General features: G+C 37.3%; 1 protein-coding gene across 3 annotated transcripts in view; it reads right to left on the minus strand.

Annotated features, from left to right (window-relative positions):
- Window positions 1-667: 667 nt before the first annotated feature.
- Window positions 668-16,128, minus strand: part of LOC137159574 (neuroendocrine protein 7B2) — a 74,460-nt gene continuing 58,999 nt past the window's right edge. For 2 of the 3 annotated variants that reach the window (XM_067558044.1, XM_067558041.1), the window contains 3 exons: window positions 13,564-13,676; window positions 6,750-6,803; window positions 668-4,506 (listed from right to left, as the gene is read on the minus strand). In XM_067558044.1, coding sequence (XP_067414145.1) covers window positions 4,411-4,506; window positions 6,750-6,803; window positions 13,564-13,676 — 263 coding nt within the window. In that variant the 3' untranslated portion in view covers window positions 668-4,410. Of the gene's footprint in view, window positions 4,507-6,743; window positions 6,804-13,563; window positions 13,677-16,128 lie in introns of all 3 variants that reach the window. The other variant, XM_067558040.1, reaches the window with a different exon arrangement.

Below are 16,128 nucleotides of genomic sequence, written 5' to 3' on the forward strand. Positions count from 1 at the left end.
TGGTGTGGGTGGCCAGAGTACTGAACTTGGATTTGGGAGGCCCAGCTTCATATCCCTGCTCGGATTGATTCAGAGCAGAGTTTTTCAGCCCAGGTCTCTCCAAATCAGGGATCTGAACCTGAGTATTTAACATCAGTGCCCTAACTACTCAGCTGTTATCTCTGTCTTCCCTGCCCTCTTCCTTACCACCCCTCATCATTCAAAAACCTTCTTATTGAAAGTAGGGTTGTAAGCAGAGATGGATGTCTCAGTGAACAGCGTCAATGAAACATTCGTTTCAGAAAAATGTTCTGACTAGCTCTATCTAAAACCCTACTAGATCTCCTCTCACACTACTAGGAGCTACAGCCACAATTTGTTTAAAGGCATTGAATAAGGTTGTCAAAAGGGGCTCTGTTTAGATAAACACAAATGTGCCAATAAAAAATAAATCATATCAGTTAACTCATTACTCATTCTTATACTATAAAGTTTGCGTTTGCAGATTAGCATCTTTATATGCTTTACTATTGATTTGATTAAACAATTATAATTTTAAAATGACAAATATACCATATTTTATATATAAACCCACACAGAACATTGTGTCATAAATCATATACTGTCATCTACTTAATAACACTTTAAATGTTATAATAGGTTCTTAGATATTTTTACATGACAAAGCTTTAAATGAAATGCAACACACTTTATTTTGTACAGCTTCTTTCATACAAACTGTATCTTAAAAGATTTAAGACCCTTGAAGTTTGTAAAATACCTAACAATGTAAAGTATTTAATTCTAAAGAGTTAAAATACAAACAACTGTAGCAATATAAAGAGGTGCTTTAGTTCTAAAGTATCATAAGTGCTCTAATCCACTACTAATTACACCTTTGAGAGGATACACATTCTTTTAAATATCAATTATGTCTCTAAAACAACTTCCTTAATTATTCAGAATTTTTTAGGTAACTCATGCACTTCCCAAAACAAAAACAAAATTCAACCACTGTTGATTGATGCTCTGTATAACTAGATTAATGTTTTTGAGCAATGTGCACAATTAACTGAAAAAATGGGATGTGAATTTTTCCTGATTGATTCCATAAGAACAGAATTATGGCATGTCTGGGGAAAAGATTTTGAGGATTCTTTATGAATAACTACAATTTCTTTTGGATCTTTGGTCTCTTTTGATTGTGAAAGGACCTTCCTATCCCATTTCAGAAACGCATGTCATACACAGAGCTGAAGATAGAATTGTTAATCCTGTTATCAAGAATACAAAAGCCACAGGTTAAAGTTTCTCAATAGTTTTTGGGGATTTCCTAATTTCAAGGACAGTCAAGGGGGCTTAATGGAATCAGCAGATTGCCATGAATTTGAGTTAATTTATCAGAGAATTTCTTTAAGGAAGGTATACTACTTTGTGGCAATATGAAGTTAAAAAAATTAAAAAAAAGAAAAATCTCCAAACTCTAGAACTTGTTTACCTGTCTCCCTGCAGATCTATCACTGAGAGATGTTGAGTTTCTCAGGCCCTGGTGAGGTTGTAACAGTTATCAGGCAGTACCTCAGCAGTAATCTAGCTGGTTTGCAGTGCCTAATTATCACATCATTGTGTAGTGCGGATAAAGTGTGACTGAGGACTGCAAGACTGCAAGGAACCAGACAGTAGATTTTTTTTTTGATGCTATTAGGCAAACCACCCCCCCCCCCCCACCCTTCCCTTTATAAGCTATGCATTTACCAAATACAAATCATATGGAACAGCATATGAAAGGGAGTAAAAGTTTGAAAAATGAGTCACTTTAGTGGCTGAGTCTTTAAGTGGCAAATCATTAATTGGCTTCTTTTATACAGTAGAGCCTGTAGAACCATTTTCCTAAACAGTGTAGAAAGTGTTGGGGGGGGGCGGGTATCTGAAGAAACTCTCTTCCAGCTCAATGGGACCTAATGGTATGGGAAAGCCTCAACCAGCTAGAATTCAGTCTCTCAGTGTTGTGGCCATGCTGGTTCCAGGATGCTAGAGAGGCAAGGTAGGTCAGTTAATAGTTTTTATTGGACAAACTTCTATTGGTGAAAGAGACACGCTTTTACGCTACACAAAACTCTTCTTCAGGTTTGTGTAGCTTGAAAACTTGCCTCTTTCACCAACAGATGTCAGGCCCATAAAAGATATTATCTCACCCACCTTTCCTCGCTAAAATTCTGTCTGGCAGCAGCAACAGGCAGTGCATATCTAGAAGTTTATGGATATATTTTGTGTACTTTGGACCAGTGGAAATCAATGGAAAGTTCTGCTCTTAAACTGATGGCATGACATATAGCTCTTGGTTTCTATTTTTGGTTTCTATTTTAGAGCCAATCTATGATCATAAATCATTTCTTTGTATCTGACAGTGTGAAATCCTGAGTACCGTCATCTTCTGATGAAGTTTTTGGGAGTTGAGGGTGCTCAGCATATTGCAGCAAGCTTTCATCTTCTTGCCACAGCCAATTACAAATATCACCTTACAACGTACTCCCTTCAACTCAAAGCTTCTGTTCTTACATTCTTTGTAAGAAAGAAAAGACGAGAATGTGAAGCAACTCATGATGAATTTAGAGGGTAGAGCAAATTTTAGAGTTTTGCAATCTGCTTGCAAAAACAGTTTGAGAGAGGCAATCCATGAATAAAGAATGTATTATTATTTGTTCTGCTCTAATTGCTACCATAAGAAACTCAAATTCCAAATAAACCTCAATCCAGTTTTTGGAAATCTGGTGAACCTGCATCTAACCTCAAGTAGAATTTCAGGTCCTGTCAGTCTTGTACCTATTTTATTCTGTCTAACCTAAGTTGTTAGGTTTGGGTTTTTTTTGTTTGTTTGTTTTTTTGCGGGTGGGAGGAAGAAGGGATTCTTGTCGTCTCACAGATTGAGGTTCATAAATATAGGGTGAGACCATTTTCCATAAACTTTGGGGCATTAGATATGTAGGAAAAATAAATATCAGGTGTGAAACATGGCCTGTTTGGTTGGGTCGCAACGGCAGACATCTTCTAGAAGTAACAAAATTTGACCCCTCTCAGCCCATCGGATTGTAAAGTGTGTATCAGTTTGTTGCTTTAGGAGGAAAGCAGTATCCCCCTACAGTCCACCAGTGTGACAAGAGCTTCTGAAGTGAGCTACCCAGCTCTAATTTCAAGACCAGTGGTGGATAGGCTGCTACGCAAGGACTACAGGTTTGGATCTTGATTCTTGCAGGAGAATATTAAATGCCCATGGAAGAAATGAAGATCCCTTTTCACCTTTCTTTTCCTCTTGCTGCAAAGCAAGTAATTTACACAGCCTGATACATGATTTAGTTGACAATGAAACTGCACTTACTGCCAGACTACTGGTGAAATTGTAGGCCCAGGATGAGGCCTACTGATCAGCGCACAGTTGGGAGTCTCATCAGCTTGATGCCTGTCCTGATTTTTGCAAGTTCAACCCTGTTTTAATGGAGGGGGTCCCATGTCCTGGAACTTAGGCTGAAAGGACACCTTATATCTGAAAACAATGGAGATCCTCCCACTTACAAATAGGCTGAATCTGACCTGAGATCTTTGTTATTATATGCAAATGTTATCTTCCTCACTCATGGCATTCCATAGGAGTACGAATTGGGCCTCTTTTTAAATGTACAAATGCGATAGCCACTCAGAGAAAAAGAAAAAAAAAGTTGGATTTCATAATCTGCAAACTAGAGAAGTACCAGCAGGTAGCCAAGGTGGGTGTGAGTGTCTGGGAAAGATGAGATAGTGAAATGATAAAAACTGATCAGGAAAAATACATCAGTGTGTAGATTCAAACCATAGTTTTCTAGTTAGCATGGCAATAACTAAGGCAGATTATCCTACCAAATACTCTGGGAAATGTCAGTCTGTAAACACTGCAGATTGCTTGAATATTTATTAAAATAGACCAAAAGCTAAAAGTACCGGGTAAAATAATATTTATCATTACTGTAGTTTGTTAAATAACAGTATTTGTGAACAAAAAAATAAAACTATAATTTTCATGTGTCAAACATGGCAAAATATAAGTGTAAACACTGGAATTAAACTGGGTGATTTTTTATATCATCTTCCTCTTTGCAAGCTGCTATTTAATGCTATTTAATTCACATTAGCTATTAAAATGACTAATATTTTTAAAACTCTCCCCATGACTAAAACAAAAACAACAAAAAGGTCCGATGACCATAATTTAACAGAAAGCAGAACCATATTTTCATTATCCAGGAGAACAATGTTATAAATACAGCTGTTTTTCATCCACAATTATATAAATAATAAACATGCTGTCATTCGTAAGGATTTTAATAGCTGATTATATGTAAGCAATATTATGATCTAGTAGAGGGTGGCATGAGTTTTCATCATTCATTTTTATAGTACTTATTCGGTGCCCTTGTCTTCATCTGAAAAATGAGGAACAGACTTCTTTGCTACAACGTTGTCCAGTCTCTGGCCTTGCAGATATGGGTTCACACTCTGAAAAAAAAATTTTTTTTTTTGTAATTAGAAGATACTGAATAGGAATGGGAAAATATATCCAGGGGTAACTAGCAATAATGAATATATAAAACAATTTGTACTGATATGAGAGTCAAATGTAAACTGATTGGCTGTTTTCCCAATGATCTGTCAGTCAAGCAGACATGCCCATATCGTTACACTTGGAATGTTTGCACCCTCCATGTGACTATTATAGTGTAGTTGTCACTGCTCTAGTGATTCTAGTCCAGCATAGCCTCGTTCCTCTCTATGGAAAATAAGAACTCTAAACCTCTACCAGACCAGATCAGTAATATACTATATGTGTTTTATCGAAACAGGAAAACAAATCAAATTAACTCAATGGATTACTCACATGCAGTGTTTATACAATCAGGGTCTTAATTTGTAATGTTTAGTAAAAGTAGGATATAATATAGTTCCATCATGCAGCTTTACGAGTCTTTGAGGGGGACGCTGATTGAGGGGGAGAATTGACAGACTTGCAAATATTAAAACTCATTCTCTGGTTGCTAATTTTTCTTCTCAGTGCATGAAGAACAAATAGCTCCAAGGGAAAGATTTTAATATTTATAAATCAATCTTTTTTCCCCCTGAAATAAGCTTTAATGCAAAAAATAATCCATTCCACTAAAAGAATAAAAGCCTTGTACCTATCCTGCAATCCTTCAAGGCGGAGAAATGAATGAGAGAATTGACTAGAAATTTTAGTACAATCTAAATAAAATGCTAAGATCTTGATTCTCCTCTCCTCAGTTCAGTGAAAAAGGGGGATTGACAGGGAGCTAGTACTATTATCCCCATTTTATAGATAGGAATGTCAGGCATAGAAAGGCTAAATGACTTGCCCAACGTCACATGGGAAGGCTGTGGCAGAGTAGAGAATTGAATTCTGGTCTCCCAAATTCCAGGCTTGTGCCCTAGCCACTGAACCATCTTTCCTCTGATATATATATATATATATGGCAAGCATTACATTCCCTGTTAAGTCAGGCAGCATGCAAACAGAGAACTTTTTTCTTTTTGATGTAACTTTACCTTAAAGTTCAGTTCTACTATGTAAAAAGACACCACGTATCTGTTCCCAGATATACATCTGCTTACTTTACTGACTTACAATAAGTTGATACTTTTTTTTTTTCTGTTGGCACTGCAAAACCAACACAGATCAAGGAGAGGGAGGTGGATACTCTTCTGGGACATGTAGTAATAATCAGAATTGATTACTAAATTTTGATTGTGGAATGTTTATTGTTGGTGACGTGTGAATCAAAAAGAAATCAACTTGACTTTCAGCTTCCTGGTTGAGATAGTACGGTAGGAAGTTAGAAAAACAATCTTTACTTTGTGCTTCAATTATTCCAAACCAAAATATATATGGAACCCCTGATGCCGTACTTTACAAGGTCACTTTTCAGTGTGGAGCTGCACTTTAAATTTCAAAGTCCTATTTTCTTCTTACAGAGAAATGCAGCAGCAAAGTTGAAAGATAAATACCTTTTCTGAGACAGGAGCAGTGAGGGAAGTCAGGGGTTAGCGAGATGGAGGGTGCAAAATTCTGCATGATGACTGGACATCTTTGTGTTACGTCATCAAGAGAAGAACCCAGGAATTGTGTTTGTGATACAGCTGGATGCAGCATAATGGTCCTAACTCTTCTCTCACACTGGGATAAATTAGAAACTTCATTGAAACTAATGGAACTATACCAATTATGAGACCAAATTCTGCTATGATTTAAACCCTTATGGCATGTTGACACAGGAAGCTGTGGGCAGGATTCTTTTCTATAAGGATCTAGCATTAGTAGTTGATTTCACACCTATCTGTTATGGGAAATTAATTTTTAAAAATTCAATTTGAAAGAGAAACTATCCATGTTATTCAAAAATCATTTTCTATGCAAAATAAGAGCTATTGAAAAAGCCAGTTAATATAATTCTTAGATTGTACATGAAAGCTTTGGACTTGAATACATCTTTTGAATGCAATTCAGTTGGCCATGATAGAATAAGAAAACTGAGACTCAATGGACTTTTAAGTCCAGAAACTGTGGCTTATCACAGAAATTTCCTGACTTCAAGTAGTATTCAAAGTTATAATACAGATGTATTAGACCAATTCTTCATTTCAGCAACGATTTTAATTTTTTAACCTTCACCAGCTCTACACAGAAACAAGATTTAAAAATAAAAAACAAGTTGTGTTCTCACAATTACCCTTTTTCTTCTCTTTGGTCCACCCTTCATCTTCTCAAAGAGTAAATTCTTATTCTACAAAAAACAATAGAGAGAGAGAGAGATGAAATTTGGTTAACTCTTTTTTTTAAAGCAAGACTATAATTTAAATAGTAACATATGAACATTTGGAAACCAGTTAAGATCGGAAAGTCATGTTATTGGAAAGATAAACCACAAGGAAACATTTGGATTACTGCTCCTATTAATACAATATTTTGCAATTATTCAGGGATAATCAGTGTCAAACAATTATAAAAACAGGCATATTAGTCAGTCTGAGATGTCATACTGTACTGTAATTTTATTTGTGTACAGGGTTTAGGCACCTCAGTGAGTGGGGAAATTACTGTTCTTTATTAAAAAAATACAAGGAAGTTAGATACCAGTCTATTGTAGCTCTTTTCTTTTCTTTTGAAATTATAATTGTACCTGTTCAATATTTTTTCTTTGTATATGCTTTTCAAACTCCTTTAAAATAATCACTATTCTAGTCACATATACTGTTTCCTGGAGTATTTTATTCCACATATTTACTATTCTCTATGCAAAGAAGTTCTGCTGAAATATTTTTAGTGCCCAATCCTTCCTTTGTTTAAGTAGTGCCCCCAATAAAGTTTCTAAAAACCATTTGGTCTATAACATTTTTAATAGAGTGAACCTTTTAAAATCTGCCAAAAATGTCTTGGCAGAAAGGAAAATTATGATGAGGGAAAAAAATATGACTTTGTGACCACAGTTTGTATAAGTGTTTCCACATATTGCTATATTTCATACAAGTAGTGAACTCAAATAAAGTCTGGACTATCAGACACATGCTCAACAGATTTTGTTTCAATTCTGATTATACTGTAGAAAAAGAAAAAAAGAAAAAAGAAGAAGCAACCTGAAAATGCAACAGAGAAAAATTACATTTTTAAAGGCAAACACTATATAAACAATGCCATTAATTCTGCTATAAACAACTGACCTAACATTGATCATATAAATAGAGTGAGAGACAAATTCACAAAACATTTCTACCCTCTGTGCAGCCTTGCTTTGTGAAAAACAAACATGTTAAAGAGCTACAATGGCATCTGCCAAAACTGTCTGTTTTGTACTTTTCATGTTCATTAAACCCCAAATTCACAAGGCATATCTCTTGCCCAACCTCAACTATTTCATCTGGAGTGTGCCAGAAAGGCAAAGGAACAGAGAGGAAATTAGCCAAAGAGAGACATTCTTGGCTACAATCATTTTTGCAAACTCACTTGGGGAAAACTTCAATTTAACATTTTTAAAATGTCAGATGTGTAAATTATTCCCAGTAGGAACTAGCACATCATTTGCAGTTTATCATCATACACCATTTGACCTTATACTTTTCATTAAGGGGGGGAAAATGTTTCTGTCGTAGAAAGAATTGCCTGGCTACTAACGCTAACACTCATATCAGGCAGGAAAATTCCTCACAATTGAACTGTTCCTGCTCAACAAGATCATATTTTGTTTAGTCTGTTTGGCAATGATTTAAGACCATAACTACCATTTAAGTATAATGTGTAGCACGGGGCAGATAGGGTTATGGAGCATGAGGTAAGATTGTGCTCGTGTAGTAACAGTAAATCTGAAAATATGTGCCTGTGATGGGGCATATGTGTTTGGGCCTCAGGGCAGCATACAACTCTACAATCTGGTGGGTGGATGATTTCCTTCCCCTTCCCCTCCCGCATTTTCCTAGCATCCAGTCCAGTTATTCAGTCTGGGCACTAGGGTCTGAATTTGGACCTAAGTGCTCAAACTCTGATGGTTTGTAACCAAACTGGCTAATGCCATAGCCAGGGGTGCTGAGTGGTGGAATTTCTCCTTAGATTTCATTGGTGATAATTTCAAAGCACATGAGGATGCCCTGCTCCATGCTTTAGATTACATGACCATTTAGCAGAACTTACTTGAAAGGAAAATGCAACAGCAATGCTATACACTTACTACATTGAGGAATACTTTTATCATTCAATTCAGAATCTCCAGGTCACACAGTCTTCATATATGAAGTTTTATATATAGTATCAAATAGAAATATAGTACATTGAACTAAATCTGTTGTTAGTGTTCAACATTAAAAAGGGTTAACAACCCTTGAGGCAACCTTTCCTAATAACCATGATTGTACCCCCCATGTTTAGAAATGTGCTTGGGCAACAATGTGTCCACATCATTTGTGCTCCTGATTCTTACAACTGCTGTAAGTCAGTTATTTGATAATAGACCATTAACATACACAATTACCAAAGCAATGTACATATAATTGTGTACGTGCATTTCCAAAAATCTCTTTTAAAACATTAGATGCCTTCAGAATCAGCCAAAAAAATTATCAGATTCCTTGTTCTTTAGATGGACTATCCACTGATGAAAAGCCAAATGGCAGAGCATACTGCGATCACACCATCCCTCAGTTTTGCTCAACAGCTCTATTCCTGTGAGCAAGAGAGTGTCAAAGTTGATGAGAATCCCTCTCTCTAATTCAGTTGTGAATTACACCTCTTTTGTAACATTTCATGCCACCTGTCCTAATGAACAGCAATTGCTTTCAGCTATACTAATCTGACAAAACTCCCATGAAACAAACAGATGCGCTCCCCCCATTTGTTAAAAGATCCACTACTTGCTTACATAGAACCATCCTTAATGAATGGGAGAGACATCTTTCTGGGAGACAAAGCAACCGTGGGGTCCTTCCTTGTAGGTCTTGAAGTTACCACGCAAGGTCAAGTCTTAAAAGAAGGAAGCTGTTCTTTCTGAGATGTCCAAAAATTACACCTCTGCTCAATTCAACACTAGGAGCCCCAGCTCCAATAGGATGAGATTAGGCTATCATATTATACTGCTCTGCTTCCCACCATCCTTTTCTTTCAATAGTAAGAAAATATAATTAAAATCAGTGTAAAAAGAAATCTATAAAGTGCTAGCTACAGGCTTTCAACAAGATCTAAGGATCAGGGATGGCAATTTCTTTCAGACTGAGGGCTGGGTCTTCTGGTGCACTTACATTCCTGCTCTCCATTTATCTTTCTTTGTACTGGCTCTGGTCCACCCTCTCTAACTGATAAACTAAACCAGCACTGTTTCTATTCTCAAGATGAGGTGGAAATTCATGTTATTTACTGCTTCAGTACATAGAAATGTTATTGAAAAATGTCGGTCTTAATTCTCCACATGTATCATTATGAGTCTGATAGCCTCACTGAACTCCACTGCCTCTTGTCACTTGCCTCCCACAGCATGAGTATGTTTAAAACTTCTGTTTAAGAAGTCTAAGAAATATTCCTATGTGAATCCCTATGTGAAAAAGTAAATCGTCTTAGTGGAAGTTTTTCTGGATGCCAGCAACAGCTCATGCACCTCTCTAGATGGATGTCACCAGTTTAAAAGATAAGCTACAAGGTGGAGAGAAGCTGGATCCAGAGAGAAAATACTTTCCTATTGCAAAAGAAGATCTGATCGGAAAGGAAGAAAAAGGAAAAAAAGAAAAGTTTCTCTTGCCAGATGCCAGGAGATCTGAGAACCAGCAGTTACATGCTTAAACAGAAGCCACCAGATTCATGTGATATCAGTTGTCTCACCAGCCTCATGTCTATGGCTGGAAAGCAAAAAAAGAAAGCATCTTCTTAATGGCAAGAAAAATACATTTATCAGACTTTTAGGATCCCTTCTCCTCTGAAGCATAAAGATCACAATTTATAAGAAGTGGAAGCGAACAAGTCAATCTATGGATGTTTCCATTTCAGAAAAAAAATGAATTGACACAGATGCTTATACATGAACAGATCAGTTATATTTAATGAGGATACTAATATGCCAACGATGATAACTTAACTAGATATGGCACAAACATGGACTTGTGGACTCTGACATATGAAGTTATTTCTACTATTATTTAACCTTTATAAATTATGATTTCAGACTTGAAGTAACAGTATCTCTCTCTCACACACACAGACGGGTGTGATACAAGTTCCACAAGTAAATTACTTTCTTTTTAAAAAAAAAACTATTTCTTCTCTCTCTTTATCATAAAAAAGTCAACATTAGTTAATCTGCAACTATCATTTGGCTCTGACTATTAGTATTAGGGGAACACATGCTGGCTGTCTGTCTGCTCTGGGAGCTGAGAAACAAAGCACAAACAGTGTAGTCCACTGATCCAGTGGTGCCAAGGTAATTTGGGGGTGGGGTGGTAGGGTTAGGGGTGAGTGAGAGGATGTGGCTGTACACAGTCGTGTGCTGGACAACTCACAAACTATGAACAGCCAGTTTTGGTCACTCACTTCATATTGAAGCCGGAATCCAATCAGTGACCTAAAACTGAAAGGCCATGTGTATCATCTCATCACATGGCCCTTATTTTTAAAATCTCAAATTAGCTAATTTTTAGACTGCCGTTCTGCTATAGTTCTCCCAGAGTAAAATCTATTTACAACAGCATCATCCACTGTATTTTTTAATCTTTTTAACATGTAGCAATGCATGATGAGGAAGCAATTGGGGCAACAATCCCGGATCTCAGCAGAGCATTTGATCCTGGATATTAGCAGCTGTTTCATCTCTAATTAAAAAGATCTGGACTTGGCTTTGGTGCTGCCACATACAATTTTGGTTGGGAAGCAAACAATTTGTTTTAATCCATATGTGGACAGTTTTTTCCTGAATTAGTAGTAACTGATGGAAAACTAAAAAAATAACCCACCAAAATTCTAGCTAAGGTATCTTATAATATTAACTAATGATTGCCTACAATTTGTTAAGCGTATATCGCTCATGACAACATAAAATGATGTATGAACCCTGCTTCTGAAATATTGTTATAGGCCAAAAACTTGCAGACACGTTTTTATAGTCTTCAAAATGGCATTATGAAAATAAATTACTTATGAATAATAAGAAAACTAACAATGCTATCTGGCATAAATAGTAAACTGAGTTCACGATCTGATGTTTTTAATATTACAGTACAACCTTTGATGCTAATTATTTAGACTGCAATAAGAGTTTCCAATATTTGTATTTTTGGCTTGATTGTCTAGAATTTTAGGGATCCTCTACATGAAGTAATTAAGGCTGTAAATCTTAAACAGGGCTGATTCTAAATGATGTGTCATTGTCTCATGATTACAGCAAGAAGAAGGCCTGCAAAGTATGTCTGTTTAATCAATATCTGCATATGGAAAGCTGGTTTAGGGTAAATTTATCTCAACTGAAGAGTTACAACTATGTATGAAATTTCTTGATTTGTTCTACAAGTACTAGTTGTGATCTGTTATTGTTGTCTTTATGGTGCCTTAAACTGAATTTAGTATTACACATCTCACTGATGTAGTACGTTCTTTTAAGATTAAGAAAAAGAACTCTCCTCAGACCAAATCTGGCCTGCAATCTCATGTAAGTACTCTCGCAGAAGTTACTGTACCGCTTGTGTGAACAGAGCAAGATTTCACCCCTATTATAGCTGGCTATATTTATTATTCAGGATGTATTCAAAAACTGGTCATGGACCCAAAAAAATCCAGCTCATTTTTGTAATGCAGCTTCAGCTCAATGTAATTTTATTGAAAAAAGTCTCTCTTGAAATGACGGCAGCTTCAGACTGCGGATATTTCAACGGGGTCATTTTAAGGCCTGATCCTGGCCTCACTGAAGTCAATAATAAAACTCTTAGTGTGTAAAGGCCCAATTCTGCCACTCTTGTTCGTGCTGTTCATTACTACACCTTAATCCACTCTGCATGTAGTCATACTGAATGTTAGCACTCAGCCTGGGCAAGAGTAGCAGCATCAGGTCATGAATGACTGTTAGCTAAGGATATGTCTACACTGACGGCGGCAAAGTCGCCACCGTTAGATCGACTTATCTGGATTGACTGAGCGGTCAGTGTAGACCCACTCAACCGATCAGGAAGCCGACGTACTAAAACCACCCCCTGAAGCGGTGTAGTGCTGTGTCGACGCAGTGCAGTGAAGACACCGCGCAGAACAGAAGTACAGCAGTTGACGGAAGTTACGCAAGCTACAAACTCCCGTTGACTGCCTTCGAATCGCCAGATAAGGGTAGACAAAACCTAAGACTATAGTCTCCAATTACTTGTCTCCTGAGCCCAGATTTTTAAAGATATTTAGGCATTGCTCCACTCAACATTGCAAGGTCTAAGTGACTTAGGAGCCTAAGTCTCACTGAAAGTTAATTACGCCTAAGTCACATTTGAAAATGGGACTGAGCTGTCTAAGTCGCATAGGTCCAGATCTTCAAAAGGTATTTAGGTACCTTTGATTTCACTGGGAACTAGGCACCTAACAACCTTTGAGGATCTGGGCCTTAGACCTTGAATGCTGAATGATGCAATGTCCAGATACCATTAAAAATCTGGACCCTAGTCTTTAGTTGTGATCTGAAATTTTGTGCTAAAAATCCAGGTTTGGTTTTCGGTGCCTTGCAGTCTGAGTCTGGAATGTTGGATTTATCAGGTGCATAATCATCATGCTTTAGGACAGGTGATAAGCTAGAGGTTTCTAATTTCTGTCATTTTCATTGCCTTGTGACCAACAATGTATTTTTCACTTTTTCTTTGCCATTAATTTGACTTTGAGTTCTTTTAAATAGGTGTAGGTGCCTCTCTTTAAGACGTTTCCCTTTAAATGATCCTTTTTTCAGGAGAAGGGAACACATAGCCTTCTCCTTATGGCTGTGTGGTACCATTTAGCAAACCCAGCAGTCTTTCCGACACTCAGCAAAAATAAAGAAGAATAGGTTTACTCACCCACTTGCCCAGGCCGGGATAGTCGTGTTCTGGATCAAAAAGGTGTTGGTGCAGCTGGTATTCTCTGCTGAACTCTGCTGTGTCTGGTGTGTTTTCTAGACACCCATCATCAGCTAACATAAAGCAATTAGAAAGCATTAACTGCTTTCAACTTGCAAAGTGTACTATGAGCAACTCATATTTAGTTGCAACATTTCTTAAATTCAGTTATGCAATACAAACTTTTAAAAAACTGGGATACTGGAAATGCTACACAGCTTTTCTCTGAAAGGACTCAGTCAGGGTATTTTTAATCTTTTAAATAATCTTTTTAAATTCAATCCATTGGATGCCTGAAAGTTAAATTCATTTCTTTTCCAATTCCACTCTTCTTTCCCCTTCACCCCACCCCACTCCCCCAGTCAAGGGCACAGACTAATTTTTTATACAGAACACAGTGTTCTCCCAACTTTTAATAAAATCCACAGTGTTAAGGAGATGTTTATGCAGTTTATCAGCTGCCACAGGAACTTTCTCTAGAATCAAACTGGTTCTGGTGAAGAGATTTCAGCAATTCTGTTTGAACACCAGGCAGAGTGCCTCTGTTAGCCCAGGTAGAATTTTGTCTTAATAAGCAGCAACTTGAATGAAGCTATATTTCTGGTTAGCCACTCTGTTCAGAGGAACTACAGATCTTTAACATGGCACTTTCCCCCTATTTCAAGGCAGTTTGAGGCTTAAGTTTGCACACCAAAGACAAACTGTTAATTGAACTGCAGAATTGATGTGTCCAGAAACCAAATTTGAAATCCAATGGACAATTCCCGAAGTTGCATCTTAGAACACCAGCAGGATTGAGATTCATAAAACCTGTCTGATAGGTGTGTCAACAGGTTGTATTTCTGTTTAAACTTGGTGTTATCACAAGGGAACAGATGGACTTTGTAGAGGCCATTTTCCACCTACAGTTGTTATGGTGGGATCTCTATCTTAGATACCTAAATGGTACCCATCAGCATAATAGTGGAGTGCTTTACAGTCTGTAATTAATGTATCCTCAAAACACCCCTTTGAGGAGGGAAGAGCTATTATCCCTTAATAATACGGGGAACTGAGACACAGATATACTATGTGACTTGCCCAAGGTGTCACACAAAGTCTGTGGCAGAGCAGGGAACTGGACCTACATCTCTAGAATCCTAGGCTAGCTCTTTGACCACAGCTCCTCCCCGAGAGAGGAGGGCAATCATCAGTATTACAGAAGCACAAGTGTCATTTTCAAACAACTTTTAAAACAAAAACTAAGAGTAGAAAGAGAAGCCAACTTGAGGAAGTCCTTGAAACCTATTTACGTACCCATCTTGGATACAGCTATCATGGAATATAATGACCCAAATGAAGGACAGTGAATGAAGCTTCTTCTGCTTGTTCAGAGATTTGAAAAGTCATTTAAGCTCTGTTGACCTAGGTGTTTATGCCCCTCATCCTAACCATCCAAGCACAGAATTCATTTGTGACATGCTCCCTGCCACCATTCCACAACACCCCACACCTGAGGCGTGTGGGGTACTGCTCCTCACGCACTCCTGAGTAGAGGGCTCTGTGTAGGTGACCCACCGTGATCACCTCAAGTGTGGGGGGGGAGGACTGCAGCAGGGCTGTAGCAGCCCTGTCTCAGGGCCCCAAATTGCCTTAATCTAGAACTGAGGGGATACCAGCATTACGGTGTAAACAATAACTAGAGAGACTTGTTTTCTATTAAACAAATCCACAAACCTCAATGAGGAAGTTCTCTGGTAATTTCTTTGCTTAATATAGTTTTAACAGTCACCACTTGGACTCAGACTTGAGTTTCCACTTAAGGCTCAAAACCATTCTACTGAGATCCTAGTAGATATAATCTCCACTCAGTATGTATCCATGAAAGAACAATGTTTCACAGTCAGCAGCACTTTTCCAGGAATGCTCTCAATTCTCATATCTGGGTGTAACATTTTAGGCAAAATAATGGTTATTTAGCTAAGAACAGAAAGGAGTCTCTTAAACATCATTCCATTGAAGTCCCAATTTTAATCTTGCTCTTCTAACCATTAGTAGAAGATCTGAGGGGTAAAAATACAGGAGAAAAAAATGTGCCTGAAGTGAGGGAAAAAATAATCTAAACCTGTCAGACAAAATGTTCATTGAACTGAACATGAGTTTAAGATACTATTTCAAAGAGAAGCAGTCACCAGACTTTTTGTCTGTCTCTATACAGAAGTAATGGGGAGTTCTCCATGCATTTCGTATAAAGTTATCAGTAGGGCTGTTTGGAAAATTTTGGAATTTTGACAAAAAATGGAAAATATTTTTTGCAAAGAAGTGTTTATGAAAATATATTTTTTTTAATTTTCTGACACTCTATAGCAAGTCAGAACATTTAGTGGCAAGACTGAGGATAATTGTGTTACTGTATATTATCCAAATAACATTAGTAAACACTAAACAGAAAACATTTATCAATTGTGAAAGTACATCTAAGTTCAGAAATTGAAACTATGGTTTAAATAATATAGTGCTCACTCCCATTGGAGCCAATTTAGTTCC

The sequence above is a fragment of the Emydura macquarii genome, unplaced genomic scaffold (genome assembly GCF_026122565.2).
Source record: "Emydura macquarii macquarii isolate MOO-44397 ecotype Brisbane River unplaced genomic scaffold, CSIRO-AGI_Emac_v2 contig_1876, whole genome shotgun sequence".
NCBI classification, from domain to species: domain Eukaryota; kingdom Metazoa; phylum Chordata; order Testudines; family Chelidae; genus Emydura; species Emydura macquarii.